The sequence below is a fragment of the Triticum dicoccoides genome, chromosome 5B (genome assembly GCF_002162155.2).
Source record: "Triticum dicoccoides isolate Atlit2015 ecotype Zavitan chromosome 5B, WEW_v2.0, whole genome shotgun sequence".
NCBI lineage: Eukaryota > Viridiplantae > Streptophyta > Magnoliopsida > Poales > Poaceae > Triticum > Triticum dicoccoides.
Window position 1 is genome coordinate 414713660 of NC_041389.1, and position 13590 is coordinate 414727249.

General features: G+C 42.6%; 1 protein-coding gene across 1 annotated transcript in view; it reads right to left on the bottom strand.

Moving 5' to 3' along the window:
• Positions 1-1058: 1058 nt before the first annotated feature.
• The window catches only part of LOC119309628 (tRNA-specific 2-thiouridylase MnmA-like), a 30792-nt gene continuing 18260 nt past the window's right edge, over positions 1059-13590 (bottom strand). The window contains exons 2-13 of the mRNA XM_037585598.1: positions 6883-7264; positions 6725-6799; positions 6556-6609; positions 6383-6461; positions 6153-6280; positions 5753-5881; positions 5491-5642; positions 5033-5274; positions 4748-4781; positions 3184-3783; positions 1805-2215; positions 1059-1555 (exon numbers count right to left, since the gene is read on the bottom strand). Coding sequence (XP_037441495.1) covers positions 5121-5274; positions 5491-5642; positions 5753-5881; positions 6153-6280; positions 6383-6461; positions 6556-6609; positions 6725-6799; positions 6883-7264 — 1153 coding nt within the window. The 3' untranslated portion in view covers positions 1059-1555; positions 1805-2215; positions 3184-3783; positions 4748-4781; positions 5033-5120. The remainder of the gene's footprint in view (positions 1556-1804; positions 2216-3183; positions 3784-4747; positions 4782-5032; positions 5275-5490; positions 5643-5752; positions 5882-6152; positions 6281-6382; positions 6462-6555; positions 6610-6724; positions 6800-6882; positions 7265-13590) is intronic.

Consider the following 13590-nt stretch of genomic DNA (forward strand, 5'->3'; position numbering starts at 1 on the left):
ATATACTAGTAGAGTGCCCGTGCGTTGCCACGGGCTCTTGAAATAGTTTGCAAGAGTTACATGTTAACTTTCTAAGGCCTCGCCCTACCGTAGATCCAGACCCCTACCACTGATTCCACCCCGCCTAGGCCGCCGCCTGCCGCCACGCTGTCCCATCGCGTTCGCCTCCGCTTCGGCCACCTCCGCCCGCCCGGACCCCGCCCGCCTCCTCCCCGGCCGCCTCCGCCTCCGGTCCATCCTCCGCCCGGTGCCGCTCCATCCACCTCCTTTCCGGCCATGCTCCGTCCGCCTTCTCTCTGGTTCGTCCGCCTCCGCCCCGCGTCGCATGCCACCATCCCGCTCTGTCTGCCTCCACCCCGCGCCGCACGTCGCTGCCTCGCTCCCCGCTCGGCCGCCGCCCGCTCCCCGATGGCGCCGAAGAAGACGCCGAAGGGCAAGTCTGGTTTCTTCGGCATGAGGGCGAAGCCCTCAGGGAACTTCGGACTGGAGTTCTCTGACGCCGGGCAGCGTTGGTGGCTCAACACGTATCCCACCGCCGATGAGGCCGGCGTGCCTACGACGTGGCGGTGTGGCGTGCCGGACGGACGAAGACGGACCTAAACTTCCCGGAGGTCGAGTCCCAGGCAGTGGCAGAGTGGCTCATGCCGCAGGGCATCCGGATGGAGGAGATGCCGACTATGAAGGCAAAGAAGAGACCGGCGGTCGTTGTCGCTCCCAACGAGAGCGGCGAGGCAGCGATGGCTTGGTTTGCGTCATTTGCAATTTGCTACAAAGCCATCTCTAATGAAATGTTATTTGCTACATTTTTAAATAGGAAAATTATTTCAATCAGCCAGTCATAACTCAACAGACCAATCTCTAATGAAATGTTATTTGCTACATTTTTAAATCGAAAAAATTATTCCGATCAGCCAGCCATAACTCAACAGACCAATCCGAACCCACATTTTCTAAAGTAAAGAAATTATTTCCCTTGATAGATCAAGATGACAAAGTGCCGTTTGCCCGACTGCTATGTTCCTACACACGCAGAGCAAATTATTTTTTAAATCAAGGAATTAAGAAAAGGAAGAATATCATCATGTTCATGGCACTTGCCAGGTCTGCCATGCTACCATGGCATCGTCTTTTTAGTCTCTACCCACATGCCGAGTTGAGAAATAATCTTCAGATATACCCACTGCTAACACACTCACGTACATAATGGTCCTTGTCTGATTGATTTGGCTGGCTGTTAACACAAGTACACAACACACAAAATCAGTCAATGGCCACACGTATGCATTGTCTACTTTATTCTAATTGTGATGCAATCATGACACATACTCGCCCCGTCCGCTCGCCCATCACGGTAATTGCCTACTCGCCATTTGTGCCAATCGCTCGACCTCGCCACCGCCGCTCACCACTCAATCGCCACCGGCTGCCCATTGCCTCTTGCGCCACCCGCGCGCTCGCTCGGCCCAATGTTGTTGATTGGAATGCGGGACTGAAGGTAATCCATGCACAGGTTTTAGTTCTGCTTGGCATCAATCTTTGGTACTTGTCAATCCATCTAACACAAAAAAAAAATCGACTCTCAGACAGAAAAGTGATCTAACTCATTTGTCAAGTACCCTGCTCTAAAAACTGTGTGACAAATGAATCTAGTAGAAGTAAAAATGGTAAGAAGCCCTCAACTCAAACTATAACATAGCTAAAATTAATTAATTTAACAATTGTGCTTCAATAGCTAGAACACTGCAGTTCTCTTTATATGGACTTATACCAAAGACAATTTAGGTATGGAAGAGAAAAACATCACCTCCAATCATTAACATCCCAATGTCCTGACGTAGATTTGGCACTGACTTCTCTAGATGAACAATGATCCCAATGTCCCTCTTACTGGATAGAAAGTCCAATGTCAACGGCAATACGCAATAGGAAGAGACATCTGAAATCTTGTGGTCCATAGCAATTAGAGTCCTTCTCAAGAACTTATCCTGCTTCGATAACCACATATGAACCAACCATAGAAGCGTGAAAAGTGAATGCACTATTGGTGCATATAGAGGACTACATATCACATTCTCTTGCCATATGTCAAACTTAATGGTCACATCTCGTTACTTCTGATTCCACACTGTTCTCTCTCAAATTAATTAGTGATTGCATCACAACACAACGGATTATCTTGATCAACTCCTAACAGGATTCAAGTCAGCATTGAAATCTACAGGAAGACCATGGATCAGTAATCTGAGAAAGGAAAGTCAATACAGAAATAATCAAGATGCTATAATCACTTGATATATAAGAGTGCTGGTTACATAGTAGTGTAAAAACAACTGATTAGAACAATACAAATAGAACTGAAAATTTCCTGTTAAGTGAGGAAATCAGAACTATTGTTCAGCTTACTAAAAATCATGCTTCATTTAACAACATAAGAGCTCAAACTAAGTTCACGTGGCTTCTGTTCAAGAAAGAGTTCAGTGGTATAGTGATCATGAATTGTTCAGCACAAGAAAAAGAAGTGCATGGCAGTTTTACAAGAAAACGCGGCAGCAACCGCACAACCGCACACACACGCTGATCAGCAGCAACAAGCACACAACATCGCAGCGATACACAGTGGCAGGGGCATACCACGCACACATGCGCAGCAACAACAGCCAAACGCGCACATCAGCAAGCAAGCGCGCATGCCAGCGGATATAAAAATCTCAATGGCGGCCTGTTTCTCTCAAACCTCCTTGGCAACCCCATTGAACTTGTCACCTCATGCCCCTCCTATCTCTCTCACTCTTCCTTCCATCCAACAACGCCCTGCCTTCCAGCCATCGTTCTCGTCTTTCTCGGATTGATACAAAATATAGGGTAAATAATTGGATGCTTACTTAGCATGTTGTACCTGCTTCTGTAAGTGACTTGGTAGGACAAGCACACGAAACATTTCAAAACATGCAGTGAAGAGCTGCCAACTGTAGTAATTTTCTTAATGTATGTACTATTAGTTGGCAAAAGGAAATTGATTTTGTGCCACCAAATGAATGCACATCATCTCATCCGCTTATTCTGGATGGCTAGAGATATGCAATTCTTTTGCTGACCAATTGTCAATAATGGCCGAAGCAAGTTTATACAGATACATAGCAATGAATATCAAAAAATGATATAAGGAACTAAAGCTAAGAGTACCCCCTATTTCTTTAGTTTCGTCAGATTCCTCATCTTCAGCATCTTGATCATATTTGTCAAGTTGTCATCAGGCCTAAGCCTGGCTCTGTTGTTGGCTTGGCTGCTGCATGCCACAACAATTATATCAATTAGAGCAAACAGAAGCAGGCCCTAATTAGTCCAGACAAAAAAATAGAGGTAACACATACCAGAGATAACATATCATGGCAAGCGGATATCAAAAGAACATGATCCACAGCCAGAGGCTCGAGATTAGACCAAATGCAGCGACCGTTAACAAATCCAAATTCAGTGCTAACAACAACTACTTATATATATTTGGACGTACATAGAAATTAGATATTTCATAATTGTTTGCATAACAAAAAACATGCTGGCTGCAAGAGAATGAAAGACGAACCTATTGATGAGCACAACAGTACATACCATCCCATCATGATGTTGCTATCTCTCACACTTGATGATTACATCTTGTTATTTCTAACATGTACACCATCGGGTGATTGCTTTATTAGAAATATATTTACACAATATGATCAGAGCAACATCAAGGAGTCGGATGCTGGTGCACAGATTATCCTCAAATTCCACATTCAACCCCTGTAGAGAAGAACGACATATTTTTCATAGGTGATTTTTGATCGAGCTCCTACAGAATAATTCAAAGAAATCATGAGTAGCATGGAGCCAAGCAAACTAATCAGAGCAAATCATGAGAGGAGAAGCCTCTCAACCTACTACAGGGAATCGAGTCAACATTAATTCGTGTAAGAAATAAACTGTAATGTAGATCAACAACCGAGTAGTTGATAAAATAACCCTGACACAACCCATTAATACAATATATAGTCACAGGAAGTAGATTGAGATTGTGCAGATATCATGATCTACGAACCGTATCAACGAATATTGATTGCAAAGTCACAAACAGAACCTCCCGACATCACAAAACAAATGTTTCATCAACAGAAACTCTAGCGAATGCCAATTGGATTATATAAGTAAGATAGAGACATCGAAAAAAAGAAAAGATAATTCAAGGAGTATATATTCTATTTTCTTACTTGACATCATAGAGAATGCAAGTCAAAGATATTGTGATACATCTTACCCATCTATAAATTGACTGGAAGGCACAATCCCCAGCAAAATATACAGAATGAATTGCTCCTATGGTCCAAGTATTGCATAAATAGTTATATACAAAATATTCAATAGTGAGGATAAACACGACATGTACTACCAATGATTTGTGGCCCGTCCGGTGCGGGCCACGGGCCCGCTTCCAAGTGCACGTGCAATGCACGTCTTCACAAATATTATAACCACATGTGAGAAATCACATACTAACACGATGTTGCAATCAATTTGTAATTAAAGAAGCCAAAAGTCTTTTTTCTTAAACCAGAATTCCTTATGCTGGAGTTTAAACAAACCCCACAATAACATGATCAATTTTTTTGCTCTACTTATCACCTAATTAAGCAAATGCATGACTTATGAAGCGGATACGAAATCATGTTAACTTGGAACTAAAATTCCAACAAAAGAGTGAGGAACAAACCTTGTTATCATTGCTCTGAAGTCTGAACCTCCCCCTATTTGTTAGTGAAATGTGAGTATGCTTCGAAGATAATAATTTCTTATGCAACATATGCTTTTACATGTGAAAGAGCTACAAAATATGTTGACCTACCTATGTGCACTTCCTAAATCAAGCGGATAAAATTATTTCTATCGGCAATATAAAGTACTAAACATTAGTTTGAATTGAATAATACAGCAGAATTGTCATTTCTGACTTTTCATCCATCACTGAATACGAAAGAAAGGGACAATGTCCACTAACCTCTTGGACACTGCACCGGAAATACCATTGGAGGTTGCAGCAAGGGAACTCCTCTCGGCAGCCTCTACCGTGTCCATAACTTTCTCTGTCACAGGAAGAAGGCCAACGATGTAATGTAACTAAAAGATTTCCTTGTCGCGGCGTTCGTGGCGGCGCGCGGTAATCGCTGGCCAGAATCGCTAAACCAGTTCAGCGATCCAACACGAAATGTTCGCCTCCTCTTATCCAGCGAATAGTAATTCCTTGATACAAAAACCACATTATTTTGCACATCTTTCTCCACAACATACTTGTGTAAGAGAAAATGACCACTCATTTGATGAATTTATGGATAAATAGATATGTGCTACATGAGGACAGATCTTCCTTGAATTGTAGAATACTTCAGGCTAATATACATTTAATTTAGCTGATCTTATTGTACCATAAAAGAGGCTAGTATCATGTACAGTGCATACCAAGGTCCTCCAAAAAGTCGCAAACCTTGTCGCTGACCAATCGTATAGAACCAAAACCCACAGTGCATCCCTAGGTAATCTCCAGTTTCAGCCTCAAGAAGTATACCCTCCATTTCTCCTACATGTCTTTGAACAAACTCACTGAATTTGACCTAGAAAGAGTGACTTTTTAAGCTTAAAATGAGACAACACAAGGATAAAGAACAGAACGATATTTTGCAAAAAACATGTGAAATATTAACAACTATATTAAAGCAATAACCTTTCCAAGAAAACATATCCCCTGAGAATCCTTTCTAGCTTGGTTAGGAAGGTCCATCTGAACAGCCAGACTGCGAACTTCATCTTGCAAAAGATGAGCTCCATTTACAGATAAATACACCGCCAGATCCTGAAAATATATCACCTTTGTTATACACCCCAGTGGAAAAAGAAGCCTTCTAAGCTGGGGCTGAGAGAGATGTGAGAGGAAATAAGTTTGATCCTTGATCTGAAACAACAATCAGAGTCTGAAAGGTGGTTTCGACTAACCAATATTTATTTAAACAGAAGAACCATATATTTGTTTCACTGTATCACAACTTTCCTTCTTGGATGAATAATAGAACTCAATTGACATCAAATTCAGTAACACTGAAGCTAAGCAAGCTATTTTAAAGCACCTCGTCTTTCAAAAGTTGGAGCACCGATGGCTCTTTAGCATTCTCAACGTGTGGATGGACTACATGTGCATAATGCCCTGAAGCTATGTAATCAAATCCCAAATTTTCAATTGCTTCTAAGAAAGCTCCTGCAGAAAATGAGTGAAAAAGAATAAGCACATGAACACAGTTCAAAGACTATACCTCGATGCACAATCAAATTTCAGTAATAGAAGTGTGCACATCCATACCAAACTTTATTCTTGTGTTGCAAAGAACATCAGGGTACGGTGTGCGTCCGTTGCGGTACTCATTAATCATATGAGACACCTAGATATAAAATCCATTATAGTTTCTCAGAATGCAGAAAAACATATGGGATGTCTGCGAGGATCAGGCGCAAAAAGTTTGAAGTGAAGCTTACCACATGGTTCCAGTACTCATCAGATATATGTACCACCTCCAATGGCACGTCAATCTACAAAAGACATCCATTAGATCAGTCAGTTCATGCAGCCAGAGTTAGTTTACATATGGTGCACACTGGCCATTCAATGAAACAGCATGCACTGGATGAATTTTCTGAAATATACCTTGTCACACACAGCCTGTGCATACTTCAAATCGTCATCCCACGAGCACTCGGACCAAAAGTTCCTGAAATCTTCCTACAGATTAATCACGCCGAGCTTATTAAGTGATCCCGTAGCGTAGCATTGCAGAGCATAGCGACAGGGGAGTGTGTACGGACCTGGAACCAGATCTTGAGGTAGAAGGCGGTGCAGTTGTGCCCGGCTGCATGGAGGAGGCGGAGCGCGACGCTGCTGTCGACCCCGCCGCTCAGCAGCACCGCCACCCGCAGCGGCGCCCTCCCCGCCGCCGCGCACCGCACGAGGTGCTCCTCGCTGATCTGGACCACCCCGGGCGCAGGTGTGGGCGCGTTGGGCGGGGAGGCTGCGAGCGTCGCCGAGGACGAGAGGGCGCGGAACGACCGGGGCAGCCGGCGGGGGTGGGGGGAGCCGCCAACGGCCGCGGCGTTCGTGGCGGCGTGCGGTGCCGGGGAGGGCGGCGGTCGGCAGGAGGTGGCGGCGCGCTGGAGCTTGGAGATCGAGATGGGATCGGGAGGCAGATTTTTTTGCCACGGTTTTTTTCGCGGGAGGGTTGCGAGTTAACGGAGATGGGAGGATGACGAAAAAAACCGGAGGTGGGAGGATGACGAAAAAACCCAGCAAAATTAAACCGCGCAGACTATTCACCAAGTCGTCCATTAGGAGTATATATATATATATATGAAATTGGGTTAGTACTCCTAGGAGTATGTACTCCTATCCATGTTTCTTTCTCTGATTTGGTTTTCTCAACCATGGGTGGGATCCCGTTTATATTTCAGTTAAAGTAATAAGAGAAAAGATCCTTCTTAAAAGCAAAGGTTGTTGGCGATCCATATTTTCTAGGTTTCTTATTTGTTTTATTCGACCCTCTTATCCATTTGCGCTTCGGTTGCATCGATGGCCACCGGCTTCCAGTGGTGCTCCCCGACAGGATCTCACGATGTTGTCCACGACTCACGGGCACCGCGTGCATCTCATCCGGCCACGGTAGCCAGTCCAAGATCTCCGACGATGCCAATGACTAGCAGCGCCGTGCATTTCATCCGGTGACGGTAGCTGTTTTAGGAATCGATGCCAATAAGCAACGATCTGATCGTTTGGTTCAGGTTGTAATTTTATTATTTTGTACAACCTTGATGGATGAAGCTTTCTTCCTGGATTTCTCTCTTGTTTTCTGCAGGTTACAACAATGAAGTCGAGCGGCCGGGCGTCCCGTCGACAAATGGGTGACGCAGCCAGCCGGCGGCTCCATGATGAAGAGGAGATGCAGGCAGCCGGCGGTGGCCAGAGGTACGACATGAAGTCGACATGGAACCGTGGACGGCAGTGCGGCCATGCGTAGTCAAGCGACTTCATGCATACAGCCATGCACGATACCCAGAGACTCATGTGGACATTGGTGCAGTCCAGCTTTCCTTGCATCAATCTTCTCTTCTGCTAATCTAACATGTACGATGAAAGGAACGTGTTGTCACATGCAAATGAAAATCAATCTGGACATTGGTGCAGTCCAGCTTTCCTCGCATCAATCTCCTCTTCTGCTAATCCAACATGGACGATGAAAGGAATCGTGTTGTCACATGCAAATGAAAATCAATCTGCATCCAATCAATATGTATTTACTTCTTTATGGAGAGCATATACTTTTTGAGAGAATTCTTTATTTAACGCTGTCTAAAAAATTTGTTCCTTATTTGACACTGAAAAAATATTTCTTCCCTATCTAACACAACTTTTAAATTTTATTACCAATATAACACTTTCATCCATTTTTTGTGCAAATAGTGTTAAATGGCACGTGAAATGACAATTCTGCCCTCAGACATCTATTCAATCATTTTCTTTATATTAGACTTAGGTTTTCTAGTTTTAATCAAGTCTCTGATAGTGCATAGACGTGCTTACTGTCAAGACTGCTTTGTGCTTACCGTCAAGACTGCTTTATACAACAGAAAAAAAGATTGAGAAGTGTAAAAAAATGCAGGAGCGACATGACCAACAAATCTCTTCGACCTGTTTGTTCTATTCACCAAGCTAACGCAAGCAAGACTCAACGCTCAAGTACGTACGTACATACGCGGCTAGAGACAAGCACGTTCTGCATCTAGGAAAAAAATTAATCAAGCTGCATGTATTTCTGAGCTAGCATTGCACGTACGTGCGCTGCTTGGGTGAATCGACTTGGCATTCTAAAACTGACACTTCACCACGGGCTCACGCAAACACTCGTCCGCTCCTGTCCGCTGCGCCTTCGACGTCCCCACCACCATGTCTTGAGAAGTTTTTCAGCTAGAACCAGGGGTAAACTTGTCATTTCACGTGTCATTAAACACCGTTAGGTCAAAAAATGGACGAAAGTGTTATATTAGGAACAAAATTTAAAGTTGGTGTTAGATAGGGAAGAAATATTTCTTCAGTGTTAAATAGGGAAACGAAATTTAAAATAGTGTTAAATAAGGAATTCTTTTATACTTTTTTTGTGCTGTGTGTATTCCTTGGTCCATCCAACTATCAATATGTATATACTTCTTTATGGAGAACATATACTTCTTTTTAGGTTGTGTGTATTCTTTGGTCCATCCAACTATCATACATATACTTCTTTATGGAGAGCATATACTTCTTTCTGGGCTGCGTGCATTCTTTGGCCCACACGATATATACTACATGCAAAAGACCAAGAAGTATGATGCAAAAAAAGAAAGACCAAGAAGCATACACTCCATACAAAAACATGTATTTACACTTAATTTAAGTAGATGATGTCTCATTTTGGATTCTTGACACTATATACCACTTGAATGGAAGAAGTAGTATATATGCTAAAAAGAGCAGTATATATACTACCTATGAGAAAACCAGTATGTACACGCCACATAATTAAAGTAGTATATACTACCATACATGCACAGTGAAGTATATACTATCTATATACATATACTCCGTCACAAAATAATGTGGCACATACCACACCACAAAAATGTAGTACTCCCTCCAGTCCTTTTTACTCTGCACATTGAATTTGCCGAAAGTCAAACTTAGCTAAGTTTGACCAAATTTATATTAGAAATTATTAGCATCTATAATATCTAATAAATATAATATGAAAATATATTTCGAGATGAATCTAATGATGTTGGTGTTGTTATGTAAATGTCAATAATTTTTTACATAAAATTGGTCAAAGTTGGATGTGATTGACTTCAGACAAACCTAATATGCAGAGTAAAAATGACCGAAGGGAGTACATACTCGCATCTCCAAGCATGTGGCATATACTTTATTGCAAAAAATGAATATACAGTTTATTGAAAAAATACGGTTTGTACGACATCACAGAATATGGTGTGTACTTTAGTACAAAAGTTGCACTCCACAATGCACAAAATTAGTATATACTTCGGGCGCATATACTACAACCCTTAAAGGTATATACTTGGAGTATCTTTTGGCGGGGTATATAGCGTATGGATAAGCACGTGATCCCAATCCTTAATTCCAGGATTAAGCACCTAGGCACGGTGAAAAGGAAAGTAGTTCCATGTTACACGCTGGCTAGAAGGAAGTCTATGCATCGGTTTGTTCTCTTTTTTCTTTTGTCTGTTAGTTTGTTAGACCGGTTAAGGGTGGGAGTATGTACTCTTGGGAGTATAAAAAAAGAGTCCTATTATATATATATGTGTGTGTGTGTGTGTATATATGTATAGACACACACACACACAGACGGTCTATTCTGCTAATATTAGTAGAATAACTATTCTGATAACACTTTTGAACTGCACGCTCAACGCAAGCGCACGCCATTGTTTGAACCAAGTGTGCTGCAGTACTCAGGCGAGTGAACTTCCCGTCGCAAAAAACTGCACGCGGTATTTTTCGATACTGTTTTTGCTCCAGTTTTTAAATCGTATGTCGGAACGAGGCGTGTAATATACCGTTGAAAAGCTATGGATTAGGCGCTACTTCGCGATGTTAAAAACTTTTTGAGATTCCTCACGGTTTAAGAGCAGTTTTGAAAATGGTGTGACCCACGAATAGTGGCAGCGGACATTTTTTCGCGTTTTTTCTAAACCGCTCGTCGGAATAAAGCAAATGATACATAGTTTGAAAGATATCGTCGAGACACATCTTTTACATATCTATTATTGTGTCTAATTCATTACGGTTCAAGAGCAGTTTTAAATTTACTAAATCGCGGAATTTTGTTTTTCAATTTTTTTCAAATTTTTGGTACTGTTTTCGCTCCAGTTTTTTAATCGTTTGTCAAAACGAGGCGTGTAATATGCCGTTGAAAAGCTATGGAGTAGGCGCAACTTTCATATATTGAAATGTTTTTGAAATTCCTTACAATTTTAAGTTAATTTTGAAAATGTGTCGTGAACGACGAGTGGCAGCGACCGTTTTTCACGAAATTTTTACGAACCGCTGGTCGGAACGATCTGAACGATACGCCGTTGGAAAGATATCGATGAGGTGCAACTTTTTCATGCAGAACACTCTCCCTAATTCTTTACGGTTTAAGAGGAATTTCAAATTAACGAAATGTGGACACTCTGTTTTTCGCGACACCCAAATCGACGTGGGTACTTCATCCAACTGAAAACCGCACTGCATCGGACGAAAAACGACACTGCATCGGATGGGTAAGAGAACTGCATGATTTCTTTTATTCAAACGTAATTTTTTCAAGGACGAGAAAGTAGAGTGCATTTCACATCGGGTGTAAATGAACCACAACACTATCAAGAAGTGAACCGCATTACTTTTTTTTTTGCTTCCGTAACAATTTTTTTTGCACTTACGGGATGAACAACATCATACGGCCGACCACACTGCTTCAGAATGAAAACTGCACTGCATCGGACGGGGAAGCGACCTGCATAATTTCTTTTGTCGAACGTTATTTTTCTCATACGAGTTTTTGTTGTCTTTTTTTTAACTTTTTTATGAACGAGAGTGGACCGCAGAGAGGAGACAAGTGAACCACGACATATATCGAAGTGAGCAACATCACTCTCCAAAGTGAGCCGCATTATTTTTTGCTAGTGAACTTCAATACCATTTATTTCAATCATCCCACAAACGAAACAATTTGCATTAGAAAAAGATGTGAGCCTCTTGTGGGAATTTCTTTGCTATTCTTTTTACGAAGCGAACCTAGCACTTGGCATAAAACACAAAGATCATGCAACACAGCAAAAGAAATATAAAAATAACATGTATCTAGTGGCTACTAAACTGCACACTCCTAGCTACAAAACCACGACTATCGCTGATGAGCTGCACGGGGTCGCCATCTATACTGCTTTGTTGAGGGCGCCTGGGACCTCATCGGGCATAATCTGTACTGCTTCCTGCAACAACATGTAAACCTAACCTCAAGAGCAAACAATAGAGGACCACATTGCACTTTTCACTTTTTTGGAGGGGGTGCCACACAAAGCCAAAACAATCTCTTCGCCGTGTGCGGCACCCCTCTCTACAATTTCGTCCCTCGGTCATATTTTCGGAGTGCTTAGGCGAAGCCCTGCGGGGATAGCATCACCACCACCGTCACCATGTCGTCGTGCTCCCGGAACTCATCCACTACTTCGCTATCTTGCTGGATCAAGAAGGCGAGGACATCATCAAGCTGAACGTGTGCTGAACGTGGCGGTGCCGTATGTTTGGTACTCGATCGGCTGGATTGCGAAGAAGTTTGACTACATCAACCGCGTTAATAAACGCTTCCGCTTACGGTCTACGAGGGTACATAGACATACTCTCCCCCTCATTGCTATGCATCTTCATGGATAGATCTTGCACATGTCCACGCACATGAGACCGGTTCCACCGACTGACATGCAACTAGTTTTGCATAAAGGTGGTTGGCGGGTGTGTGTTTCTCCTACTTTAGGTTAATTGAATTTGACTATGGATGGTCCTTGAAGAAGGTTAAAACAACAAACTTGGTAATCACCATTGTGGTTTTTACATAGGTAAGAATGGTTCTTGCTAGAAGCCCATAGTAGCCACGTAAAACTTGCAACAACAAAGTAGAGGACGTCTAACTTGTTTTTGCAGAGCATGTTGTGATGTGATATGGTCAAGACGTGATGTGATATACGTTGTTGTATGAGATGATCATGTTTTGTAATATCGACAACCGGAAGGAGCCTTAGGGTTGTTACTTAATTATTGTATGATATGCAAGCGCCATGTAAATGCTTTACTTTATCGATATGCCTTAGCAATAGTTGTAGAAGCAATAGTTGGCGAGACAACCCTGACGCAACGATGGAGATCAAGGTGTCGAGCCGGTGACGAAAGAGATCATGACGATGCTTTGAAGATGGAGATCAAAAGCACAAGATGATGATGGCCATATCATGTCACATATTTTGATTGCGTGCGATCACTACAAAAAAAAGACACATCTGTGACATTTTGGACTGAATGAATTTTTTTCTGTCATACTTATGACACCTCTATGATGATAATTGTGACAAAACCCGGTATCATCATAGATGTGGTGGGCTCCTACTTCTATGACAAAAAATCATGATAGAAAATGGGCTTTTCATCCTGGGCGGGCCGGAGACGCAGCTGCATGACATTCTTTGGGCCGTCCATGACGGAAAAAACCATGGTAGAAGCGAGGGAGAGGGAAATTTCGGGGAGTTCCCGGTTACGGTGGGTGGTCGAGGGCCGAGCGATGCGCGTGCGTGCGAGGTGTTGGGCTCTAACTGAACCCGAGCGATTGCACTAGCTACGTTACTGAACCCGAGTGATTCCTTTGCTACTACTGCTAACTGAAGTCGATCGAACCCTGCTGCCTCCTTCCCTTGATGAACAATGTGCATTGTTGG